This window comes from Jaculus jaculus, chromosome 1 (genome assembly GCF_020740685.1).
Source record: "Jaculus jaculus isolate mJacJac1 chromosome 1, mJacJac1.mat.Y.cur, whole genome shotgun sequence".
Classification (NCBI taxonomy): domain Eukaryota; kingdom Metazoa; phylum Chordata; class Mammalia; order Rodentia; family Dipodidae; genus Jaculus; species Jaculus jaculus.
The window spans coordinates 138,251,688-138,264,900 of record NC_059102.1 but is presented as its reverse complement, the minus strand read 5'-3'; the positions used below and the strand labels follow the sequence as shown (position 1 = coordinate 138,264,900).

Here is a 13,213-nt window from a genome sequence, read left to right as displayed (position 1 = left end):
TCCATACCTCCATCACCCGTTTTTCCCCTTGAATCGTTACCTTTAAATTTTAGGAAGGATAGTTCAGCATATGAATGTAATACATTTCTGAACTTATTTCCCATTGTAGGCATGTCTGGAATTGGTATTTTTCATCTGAAGAGCTAGGGTAAGGTCAGGCTTTGTTTTCCCCAAGTTACTTATGAGGTATGCAACAATGGTCAGACAGGCATAAATTAGATACAAATAAGACAAAAACAGCAAACGCATTTGTCAGAATAAGCAAGTTTCCTACGTGAGGGACTCATAAATCTCATTCCACTCACCAGATAAGAGGTATCCTGCAGAAGACACACTGCAAAGAGAACAACCATGTTCCCATCAGGGCAGGTGTGATAGCTCCTCTGGTTCTGGAGCCCCTGTGTAGTCAGGGAATCTCAAGGCATGAACCAAATACCCATTCACCACGTCTTTGTAATGCACAGCAGTCATCTGTAACTAATATCCAGAACTTTGCTCTCTACATCCTTAACCCACTGCTGACCTTTCTGTGGTATCCTTTGACTCAGTGAATGATAAGTTGATTTGCCCTGCTGTTCAGGTGGTAAAATGTGCAATCATCTTGGACTCCATTTTATTTCTCACATCCCAAATTCAGTAGCATATCCTGTCAAGCCTGTATTAAAGTCATGCAGCATCTGATAATTTGTCAACATTTTCTCCCTCTGTCTTCATGGTCCATGCCACTAATGTCTGCCTAGATTAAAGTAACAGGATGCTTCCACGCCCACTAAATGATTCCCTACACAGCAAAGAGGACCACTGAAAATGTAAGCCAAGTTCTTTGCTTCTGTGCTCAAATACTGCCAATGCCTTTCCATTTCACTCAAAGCCCACATTATCCTACAGAAGGTCCTAAACTATTTCTAGTCCCTAATCTGGTATTCAGATTGCCTCCAACCCTCTCCTCTCTTCTTCTTCCATTTCTCTGGGATTATGAAGAGTAAGAGCTGTAGAGCACTGACTTTTCATGTCCCCCTACTTAGAACCTTCTCCCCTAGACACAGAATCATTTGTTCCTATGTTGAGATACTTGCTCAATTGTTACTGTCTCACAGAGGCTTTTTGTGTTGTCTAGAGTGGCAATTCCTCCCTCCCATATTTCAAGATGAGCCATTTGTATATTGACATTTTTCAGCTTTTTAGCCTTTATTTTCCCTACAAACACACACACACACACACACACACACACACACACACACTTTAAAAAAATCTGTTGCAGCACTGCCTGTTAGAACTTTTGAAATATTGTATAACAGTTTCGTATAAGAAGGTAGTCAATAGTCACATAGAATCATGGAGCATTGGAAATTTGGGTTGCAAAACTGAGGATAAGAATATTAAATATAATTTTAATTAAGTTAAAGTAAACTGGAAATATCGCTTTTGGTTACCATATGAGACCATGCAGATTTGCTCTCCCCTCCACATCCATGCAAAGTGTAAAGTTCCTGGACAGAGACTCATTTTTGCCTAAAAATACGCCTGGATACTTGAGAAATGCTCATTAAGTGAATGCACAAATGATGAGGTTTGGGATTCTCTGTGCATTGTCCCATTTTATCTAAGCTATCATATAAAACAATGGGTTTTGTTTTTATATTTTCATAGTATATGCCATTATACTTCATTCTTATTCATCCCCCTCTCCCACTGTCCTATCCTCCCCTTTCTGGTTCCCTTCATGCCATATGCAATCCATTAATCTTTCTTTTCATTTAGTTTTAAGAATGGGAATGTGGGTTAGTTGCTTTTTCATTCTTTAGTATCCAATGATATGGTGTGTCTTGTTGAAAAACTCCCAGAAAGCACAAGGCAAATAGAACCAGACTTCAGCATGTCTGATGACATCCAGACATTCTGCCTTGTTGACCTAGATGCCCTCTGTGGGCTTTTCTAATTCCGAGATGCTGTGGTTCTTAAAGAATTTCCTCCCTGGCCCAGGAAATGGAAGCATATGATTTAAGCACTGATTGAGTTATTGGAACTTTACATCAAGTCCCTTGCCAACAGCCCAGCAGCCCTGATTCCTTCCACAGAAACACATTAAGACCACCCCTGATCACACTCCCCTCCCTCTATCCCCAGCCCCACACCCCAGGGCTTACCAGTTTCTGGATCACAGAGTTGTTCACAGGCGTCTGTTGTCCTCTGTCCACAGAGGTCCCTCACCCATGGGGAGGTGGCATTGATCTGGTAATACAGGGACAGCTTGGCTGGGTTTAACCAGTCGGAGATGTCCAGGTAGCTTCCTTCACTCACCACGAAGCTGCTTCCTAAGGGTAAACAGAGAACAACAGCTACTTTCTCTCCAGTTTCACAGTCTCACTGCTTGTGTTGCAAACAGAGATAAATTCAAGGATCCCTCACAAGTGGACCTCACTTCTCTATGAGTTTACAGAAACTATCCTGTACCACCCTCAGAAGTCAACATGAGCGAGCTCAGCCTTCATAGTCAGAGTAGGTATGTCCTTAAGCCTTCAGTGTAGTTGGGTTCCATTGACTTTAGGAAAGTTGCTTAGTGCCTCTGGGTCCTGGCATCTTATTCCATAAATGCTAATACTAATGGGACTCACCTCTACTGTGAGAATGAAATAGATTAATGTAGATAATTTGCTTAGGTAGTGCCTGACCTGTTCTAGTAAAGAATGATTAAATGTTAACCTTCAAAGGAAAAAGAAATCTCCTGTCCCTATCACCCAGTCATCCTTATGGAAAAGGGGTCAATAATGCTCACAGAGTGGTGACATCTATGACAGAGGTTGGCTGAGTGTTAAAAAAAAATGCAGCAAGGTCTCTTTTCTTGGCTTGTGATATATATTTGTTGTTGTTTGCAATGCTGTGGCTCAAACCCAAGGACTTGTATATGAGACAAGAACTTCTAAAAGTTAATGTATTTATTTAATTAATTATTTATTTGCAAGCAAGAGAGAGAGAGAGAGAGAGAGAGAGAGAGAATAGGCACTCCAGGACCTCTAGCCACTGTGAGCTAACTACAGATACATGGTGTACTTTATGCAACTGGCTTTATGTGGGTACTGGGTAATCAAACCTGGGTCATCAGAGTTTGCCAGAAAGTACCTCAACCTCTGAGCCATTTCTCCAGCCTGAGACAAGAACTTCTACATTGAGCTATGGCATTCAACCCTTCCTATTCTGAGATATGAGAGCACTATGGAAATATAAAGATAGAATCATCTGCCCAGAAATCTCAAAACCTTTAAGGAAATAAAAATGTGGTACTCACACAACCCAAAAGTATCATGTTAGCTAGCTATGGTAGTACCTACCTATGGTTCTAGCATTTGAAAAATTTTAAAGACAGAGACAGAAGGATTCCTGAGAATTTGAGGCTAGTCAACCTTACATAAAAAACGATTTCAGGTCAGATAAAGGTGTATAACGAGACCTTGTCTCTAATATTAATAAATAAATAAGGGACAGGTAGGTTTGCTTGTGATGCTTTATATTGCTGGCCAAATTTGACAGTACTTAGAATGATCTATGAAGGATTATCTTCATTAGGCTAATTAAGATAGTATGATCCACCTTAACTGTGGACCACATCATTCTTTGAGCCAAGTTCCAGGACTGTATAAAAAGAAGAGAGCTTGCTGAACAGCATTCATCACCAGCTACTTCTTCAGTGTGGACTGAATATGACCAGCTACTTTACGCACCTGCTGCCATGCCTTCCCCACCATGATGGACTGTAAGGTGAAATAAACCCTTCCTTCCTTACACTGCTTCCCCTACCCTCTTTCAGGTGTCTTAACCCAGCCACAGATCTAGACAGCTCTTCCCACTTGAGTATATAGCCAGTGGCAGCTGAAAATTCATGTTTTTATTATGATCAATGAGATTTTCAAGAATGACTTAAATGTATTTCTGAATATTTAAATAGGTCTAATAAAAGCCTCTAGCCTTGAAATCTTTGATTTGGAATTATCCCATTAATTCATATAGCTAATAGATAGTATATATACATACCACCATGCATATATTATCAGATACAATATAATAATGATATAAGTATACAGTTATATCAAGCCATATGTGTACATAATTTGGAGAGAGACTAGAAAGAAAAGTCCACTCAGAGTGGCTGCCTTTGGTGGCAAAAGTTGAGTATATGTATATAGTAATAACACAAAGCTAAGGTTGAACAGTAAGTGGAAAAAAAAAAAAAAGATTCCAAGTAGGACTAGGCTTCACAAAGCTGGGCTTGAGGTATTTGTCTGGATTCAAGGTAAATCATCATTTCTCCTGTGACTGCCTTTGTCTACCTTGCTATATGAAAAATAAATGTTTCATTAGTTTTGAACTTTGCTACTTGAGAGGGACTAATATTAAAAATCTAGTCAAAAACCTATGGCTGATGAGGTCACATGCTCCAGGAGGGAAGGAATCACTGTGGTTTGGCCAAATGGATATGTTGGGCTGATCCAATGTTCCTCTGAATACTTAAGTTCGTGCCCCCATAGATTAGTACTACTCTTACCTTTAGTTGGAGAAGTTTCTTTTTGCAATTGGTGGTAACTACTGGGGACACTCAAAACTTGTCAAAGTGCTGTGAAGAAGAGACCATTGTGGGTTCAATGCTAAGTGGAGCATCTATAACACTCCGCTATGGCTCAATTAACATTTCAGAAGAAAGGGCTGAAAAGACATGAGAGCCAGAGAATGTGGGGGATTGCTGTGGCATGCTGTCTTCCCATATAGCATGGCAGCTGCTTTCATAACCTCATAGCATCTGTCCATAACCATGCAAGATCTGTACAATACTGGGTCCTTCAACATTTGATTATGAATAGGGGAAGAAGGCAAATATATTTAAAAAATAAAACAAAGGCATCAAAGTAGAAGAGGAATTAGTGAGACAAAAGGTTTTAAGAAAGGGGGCATGGAAAGCAAACTAGGGTAATAGGTGGGGATTATGGCCAAAATCCATTATATGCATGATGGAAATTGTCAGTAAAAGTTAACAAAAAACATGCATTCACTGATGAAAGTAGAAATTATATGTAAAAATATCTTTCCAGGAAATTAAAATTTTCTGAAGAAGGTCTCGGTGAATAAGCAACCTTGAAGTTTGAGATTTCTCTCAGGACATACCTAGACTCATCGTGGTTCATGTGATGTGCTGTAGTCCAGTGGAAAATGGCCAGAGGTGTGGGATCACTTCAAGCCATGCCCAGCTACACAAGCATCTGAGGCTGTATGTAGAGAATTTTCCCTGAAAAGATTAGGGGTATGGCAGGCTATGCTTATCCTTTCTAGCTCACTCAGACATAATTTCTATCTCTCTTGAGAATGAGTTACTGTGAAAAAAATTCAGTGGACATCTTGATTTTCTATATGGATGCAAGAAGCATCCATGTGAGGCTGCAGAAGTGGATAGCATCAGGCTCTGAGATAAGGAAATGACCACTTTGAAGTTGGCCTTAAAGTCCTTTGCAGCTAGAGAAAAAATAAAGTCAGCTGGATGCAATATTTCAAATTTCTGGCAAGCAAAGATATGCAGATCTATCTACACAGCCATATTTCCCTCACTGGAACAAAGCCCGAGCAGAAACATGTCACATGGGTCCTTGAGCAAGGCAACGAACATCAGTATCAACTACAGATTTTTGTTTTAAAAAGCACAGTCATGCTGTTTAAATGGGTAATTCTTGTATTTATTCTCACTAAAGACTGAGGGATAGATATTGAATTGTGTCCCAGGGATGAGCTCGCTTAATCCTGCTACTTAAGAAAAGCTGTGCTGTGCAGTGATCAAGAGAACAGATAGTGAGATGTGAGTTCAGATCCTCATGTTGACTATCGTTGTGAGCTTGAGCAAGGAAACAAAAGCTCTAGCTAATGCATGCAAAAATCGTGCATACTAATTCCCTCCATCACAGGGTCCATGCCCAGTTTAAGCAAGACAGTGTCTTGGGTTAGAATCACCAGCAAGCAGACTCAAAGGCAGAGGCTGGACTTCAGGGGTTCAGCAAAGCAGATTTGAAATGAAGCAGAATAAATTGATTTCATGAAGTTGCAGCCAAGCTCTCCATGGGAAACTCTGGCTGTGGATGGTCCTTCACACTTGCTTCAAATCAAGGCAAGCCATTGTAGCTCCACATCAACCAGTCACAAGCTGTGAGCTATCTCTGATGACGGGATATAACTTTGGGTAAAGAGATCTCTTCCAATGGAAGATCCAATAGAACTCAGCTAAGAGGGCTCAACCACTAACATTCCTGGCAGGTGAGCAATGATTCCTGTGGTATTTACTGGAGACCAGTAAGTAGGCAAAGTCCTAGACATATTTGAAATTAACTAATAGTATCTATTTTACTTATTATGTAGATTATTTTATGAATGTGGAAGATCTACATCGAATATCAACAGATTTCAAATATAAGAACAGTTTCCTTTGGATGGCTGTACTTAGGAAAAATAGTCTAAATTCTGTATCCTTTAAAAAATTCATATATACCACAAGACACTGGAGAAGGTATGATGAAGACTAACCTTAATCTTCTGCAGCTTCCCTCCCTCCCTTTCCCTCTCTCTCTTCCCCTCCCTCCCTCCCTCCTTTCCTCCCTCCCTCCTTCCCTCCTTTCCTCTCTCTCTCTCTCTCTCTCTCTCTCTCTCTCTCTCTCTCTCTTCCTCTAGCTCTTCTATATTAGTTATCTTTTCCTCCTTTTCTTAGTGGGCACTGACTTATAACTCCCAGTACCAGCATGTGGCTATCATCCACAATGAGCTTTTGATCAGACAGAGCTACAAGGTTTCCTAAAAGAAAGACAGATTTCTGTTGGAGTACTTGATGACCCACCAAAGGTTAGTGGCAAGACCCTACTGCTAAAGACACCTTATGTGGTTGACACATAAAGTGGAATGGCATGGCTGGAAGCTGGAAGTCTAGTGCCAGAAGGTGCTACATGGGTAACTGTGAGAAAATGACCAATATCTGTCCAAGCAACTCATGATCTAACCTACTTAGGAGCAAATAACCTGTTGTGATGCCCACACAAGTGCAATAGTGGCACACAGCCATGGTGGGGAACCAACTTCTCTTGATTCGGCTAACTGATCCCCTCAGTGGTATGGGTCCCATTGCTGGAGCTGGGAAACAAGTCAGAACCATATCTAAACATAAGCCCACTCTACATTATCAAGCTACCATCAACCGTGGGCTACAAGAAGGCCTACACCTATTCAATTCTCTATTAAAAAAGTAAGGTATATCTCATTTGTCCTGGTGCTGACTTACTCTCCGTTGGAGAATCTGCTTCTCTTTTTCAGATAGATGTAGATCCTAAGGAGACAGCTACTCCATCATACCTCAAAAGGGCCCCAGCAGAAACTAAGAAAAATTGGCGAAACAAGCAAGGGTGCTGCTTTCCTGGTGAAGTGGATACCAGCACAAGGGGGAAGGAGATCAACACAGAGAAAAAATCCACTCCTACAAAATCAGAGAGCCAGAGACCCAGAGGCCCTCAACACCTCATCACTGAAGAAGACCAAAAATGAATCCAACATGGCTCAGGGAAATTTTGTGGAAGAGCGGGTAGAAAAAATGAGAGCCACATGTTGGGTCATGATATGCAGACACATTTATCCTATGCATAACTGTGGGCTAACTCCACAATGCATGACCCATATACCTCAACAAGGAGGGGCCAAGGGGAGGGAGTATGTCATGGATGAACCTAATAATGGTACCAAACTGACTGTATTTGCTGAATACAAAACTAAGTAATAAAAAAAAAATAAAAAAAAATAAAAAAGTTCATATACAATGAGCTGTTTATCAGAGACACTTACAAAGTTTCCCAAAAGAATATAGACTTCTTTCAGAACACTTGATTACTCACCAAAGGTTAATGGTAAGACCCTATTGCCAAAGCCATGATATGCTGTAGGCACAGAACATGGAGAGATCTGGCAGGAATCTGGAAGAGAGCCAGTCTCCAGACAGTTAGCTTGTCTAGTACCAGAAGGTGCTACACGAGCTACAGGGGGAAAGTGCCCAACACCTGTCCAAGCAAGTCATGGTCTAAGCTATTCAGCAGCAAATAACCTCATGTAATGCTCATACATCTTCAATAGTGGCACACAGTCATGTTAGGTAACCAACTGCTCTTGGACTGGCTAACAGATCTGCTCAGTGGAATGGAATACATAAATGGAACTAGAAAACAGGTCAAAGTCATATCCAAAAAATGAGTTTTCTCTCCAATATCAAGCTCCCAACAATCTTGGGCTACAAGAGGGCCTACACCTATTAAATTCTTATAAACTAACAATGGTATCCCATTTATCCAGTGCTGACTTCACTCTCTGTTGGAGAATCTGCTTCTCTTTTTCAGATGGATATAGAACTTGAGGAGAGGATCAGCAGATCATGCCTCATCAGGAACCCAGAAGAAACCATAGAGCAACTGGGGAAATGAGCAAGAGTGCTGTTTTATTGGTGATCCTGGTATCAATGCAAGAGTGAAGGAGGCAGACACAGAGAACACTCAACTCCTACCAAACCAGAGACCCATAGAGACAGTGGCTCCCAGGACTTCTTTACTAAAGTAGACCTAAAACGAACCCAACATGGCTCAGGGAAATTTTCAGAAAAGGGGGTGGAAAGATTGTTAGAGCCATAATTTGGGATATTCTGCACACAGAGAAATGCCTCTTCCCAGTAACTGATGTCTACCCCCACAATGCACAATCCACAATCCCCATGGGGATAACTAGCAATGAGAAGGGTCCCTGCAGAGATAGGAGGATAGGAATGAGGGTAAGGATGATACCAACATGTGCTGTTTACACAATGAGTATGTACCTAACTAATAAAGAAAAAAATTTGGTATAAATATTCCTATAGCAAAATGTAATCCTCCTTCCTATGGTATGTGAAGGTGGAACCTCTTCAAGGCAATTATGAGGCTGGAGCACTTACAAATATGATTACTGCCCTTAAGAAGACCCCATAAAATGTCTTTGCCACTTTTACTATGAGAGAACATGGTTGAATGATATCTTGCTATGAGCCAGGAAGCAACTGCCCAACATCAAATCTGCCAGCAACTTGGTCTTGGATATCAATGATATATAATTTTATTGTTTATTAAGCACAAAGCACACCAACTATCTTGTGTAGCAATATTAATGCAAAATTAATTAATATTAATTAATATTAATGTACCAAGCTAGCAGGTTATCTTTATATATATTTTTTGAAAAGACCTTATACAGAGATCTCCATGTCTTTCAATGGCAGAAGGAATTCCCCATTCTTAGTGTACTGGGTCCTTCTCTCAGATACACGTTACATTTTCTGCTTACTTACAGCCACCAGGTGGGATAGTCATTTTCCTATTTCACAGGAGAACAACATGTGATTCATGAGGTTTAATTCAGTCAAGTTTTCATAGTTACCAAAGCGTGAAAACAGACACTGAAGCAGGATTTCTCAGCCCCGAAGGCTGAGGCTTTCCCAGGAGTCTCAGGATGTCTTGATAAACAAGGCCTTTGGTGGGGTTACTTCCTGTAGTCCTTTCACTCCCCTGTCCAGCAGTCTGTAGTTACTAGTATCTGTAGCATAGTGTTGGAGGCCTTTTGTTTTATCTGGAAGATTGTGATTTACTAATCCTTGTCTGTCCATATCACAGCAAAATACCTGTTACCTGCTAGGAATGTAGACTGTCAAGTGCATTAATGAGATCAAAGTTCCATGCTTGACCACAGGGGACTTCAACTTACTGCTTCAAGGGATCATCAAACCACAATGGCAGCACAGTGGTCCCAGTTCATTTCATTTTCAATATTTTTTTTTCTTTTTTTCCATTTTTTGAGGTAGGGTCTCATTCTAGCCCAGGCTGACCTGGAATTCACTCTGTAGTCTCAGGGTGGCCTGGAAGTCTGCCTCCTGAGTGCTGAGATTAAAGGTGTGCGCCACCACACAGGGCTCATTTGCATTTTTTGAAGCCTGAATATAAAGCCTATTTAGAGTCTCCCTAATTTCAAACTAAAATCTTGAACTTCACTAACATGATTCCTGAACAGTCCTCATGGGCTTGACATATGGAGAGTAAAGACTCACATAGAGGTGGGGGAACAAGAATATTTGGGGGGGGATGCCATAGAAATAAGATACTGCACAAGGGTTGTGGTGCCAAGTTTTATGTGTTCATTTTTCTAACACTTAATTAACCCTTCCCTGTGTAAGACATTGAGGTAGATTAAGGAATGAGCTGATTTATTCAGAACATAATAGAACCAAAGGCAAACACAAATATCTACTGAACAAATCAGAGTGTGGTGAGGGCTGTCTGGGAAGGAAGGCATTGCCTTCTGATACTAGAATAAGAAGAAAAGAAGTAGCTAAGAGAGTATGCTTTGAGAATTAACCTTTTAACTGAATCTTGAAATTGGTGAAACACAGTAGATGGGAGCCAAGCCCAGGAAGTAGTAAAGCGCAATGCAGTCTCTTTGGGAGGACGAAGAGGATGTGCCAAACAACGCAGCCTTTGGCCCTCAGAGCCGATCTCCAGACTCACTCCTTACTTTGTCTAATCCTTTTAAGTTCAGGAGGAATTTAATTCAATGATCGAGTACACACTTCATATCATAAATTCATCGCTTCATGCACTGAGATGGGACTACACGACAAGCACTGTTCTAGCCTCTGGTTGAACACGGTCTGGTATTTGTCCCCTGTCAGAGACACAGGCAGATCAGAAATAGCAAGTCCCCAGGAAAATCTTATATATTCATCCTTCCTTACTTCGTGCTTATTATTCAGTTTGTTATTTGCATTTCTTTAAAGCAAAGGCCTTGCTTGTGTGTTTGTGTGTAAAAGTATGTGTGTGGACTAGGCTACATAACTGTGTGTGTGTATGTGCGTGTGTTGATGCATATGGATGTGCATATATGAGGAGGCCAGAAAACACAATCTCAGATGTTATTCCTCTCAGGCTCTGTCTACATTTTTTTTTTTTTGAGACAGTCTCTTGTTGGCCTAGAGTTTTCCAAAGGCTACACTGACTGGACAGTAAGCACCAGGCATTTATTTGTCTCTACCTCCACAGTGCTGAGATACCAAGTGAATGACACTAACCCATGCATTTCTACATGGGTTCTGAGGCTCTAACACAGTTCTTCACACTTGAAAAGCAAGTGCTTGTGCAACTAAGGTATCTCTCCAGCCCCACCCTCATGCTTTGTTAAGTCTGTGATGAAGAGCATAGTTCTTAGATGGTGGTGTAGGTTCAGAAGGCATTGGGATGTAGGAAAAGATCAAGACAGAGAGGAAGGGAAGAGGGAATACTGGTAAGAACAGAGAGTGTCATACAACTCTGAATATATTGCCACATTTTGATGGGAATAAAAACTGCAAAGCAAAGAAATAAAAATGTGTTATTCCATGTGTCTCATATTTCTCTAATTTTCCCCTGGACTTCTGTTTTATTTTCTTGGCTTTAGATTAAAATGCTCCTCCACACCATACACATTACTGGGGGTTCTGAGAATCCTCTCCAAGATACTCATATAGATCCTCCCTGAGAGCAGTGACTTTCAAAAGAATCTCTGCCAAATTTCAACTTCAAAATGTCATGTTTCCTTATTTTTAAATATATATATGTATATATATATATTTTTTCTTCCATTGCCTTGTGGGAATATACATCATCTAATTAGCCAAATGGATTTTCAGTTCAGCCCAATCATTTTCTTATCTAGCATCTGAAGCCCAGTGTTGCTCAGGGGACTGCACGGGCACAGAGGTCCTCATTAACTCTGATCTTCAATTACATTGATTATAAGCCTGCTTCTGTAATTGTGCAGCATAGATCAGAGGTGATCTGGGCCACTCTGGCCACTCTATAATGTTCTCTGGAAAGCCAGAGGCACAGCAACCCCTAAAGATACAGAAAGCTACAGATGAGAATGAAAAATATTGCAGAACGAGGTATTACCAGACAAAAGTGGCCTGGTAGCCAGACAGCAGCTACGAACTCCTATTATAGGAAGAATAATGAGCCGGACCTCAGAAAGCCATGGATGAAAGATTTCAAAATGAGATTGTGGTCACAGTGGTGAATGGACAGAAGATGAAAGAAAGAGTGTATGGCTTAGAGATGCTCTACACAAATGAAATGTAAGGATTATTTTGGCCCAAAGATTTCAGTTCTCTTTGTTTTTTTTTTTTTTTTCCTTTTAGAAGTCAATGATGTAAAACTCTCTACCTTCTGACACATCATTACAGATTACACCTGCTTGGGTGTTGGACCTGGTAAAAATGACTTTTCTATGTATAAGATGATAATATTCAGAAGCAGAAGTGGGGGAACTATATCTACTATTACCCTAACAGGTCCTAAAGTATGCATGTACTTCTTTCCTCCATCCACAGAGCCAAAGGTCAGGCTTCCCTCATTCACAGGATTATAAATCAGGCTTGACTGTACACTACTCTGCCCAAAAGCCATTAAAAGCTATTTAAGGCTGAGCGTGGTGACACATGCTTTTAATCCCAGCCTTCAGGAGGCAGAGGTAGGAGGATCATCATGAGTTGGAGGCCACCCTGAGACTATATAGTGTATTCCAGGTCAGCCTGGGCTACAGAGAAATACTGCCTCTAAAATATATATATATATATATGGCTAGAGAGACTGCTTAGTGGTTAAGCACTTGCCTGTGAAGCCTAAGGATCCCTGTTCGAGGCTTGATTCCCCAGTACCCACGTTAGCCAGATGCACAAGGGGACACATACATCTGGAGCTCATTTGTAGTGGCTAGAGGTACTGGCGTACCCATTCTCTCCCTCTCTCTCTCTCTCTCTTTCTGCCTTTTCATCTGTCTGTCACTTTCAAATAAATAAATAAACATAAAACAAAAAATATAAAAAAATATTTAGGGTGTGAGTGACCAAATTTCAATTTAGTACAAATGTCTCAGCCACTCATCTGCATGTCTTCCATTCCTGACTTTTCTTTTTTCTGATCTCTTTCCTTTCCTTTTTCGTCCCATTTTCCTTGGATCAAATTCAACCTTCTCCCAGTAGCTTGCATGGCTTCTCTCTGTGCTATGGACCATCAGGGTGGGGACATCCTCAAGTTTATGTGGTGCAGTCTTAGCCTCCCTTGTCTCAGAATGTGACCACAGTTGAAGGCAGGCTCTTTAA

General features: G+C 40.8%; 1 protein-coding gene across 5 annotated transcripts in view; it reads right to left on the bottom strand.

Moving 5' to 3' along the window:
- Astn2 (astrotactin 2) overlaps nt 1-13,213 on the bottom strand; it is a 1,021,805-nt gene that overhangs the window by 598,896 nt on the left and 409,696 nt on the right. For all 5 annotated transcript variants that reach the window (XM_045154445.1, XM_045154449.1, XM_045154453.1 and 2 more), the window contains one exon: nt 2,148-2,315. In XM_045154445.1, coding sequence (XP_045010380.1) covers nt 2,148-2,315 — 168 coding nt within the window. The remainder of the gene's footprint in view (nt 1-2,147; nt 2,316-13,213) is intronic.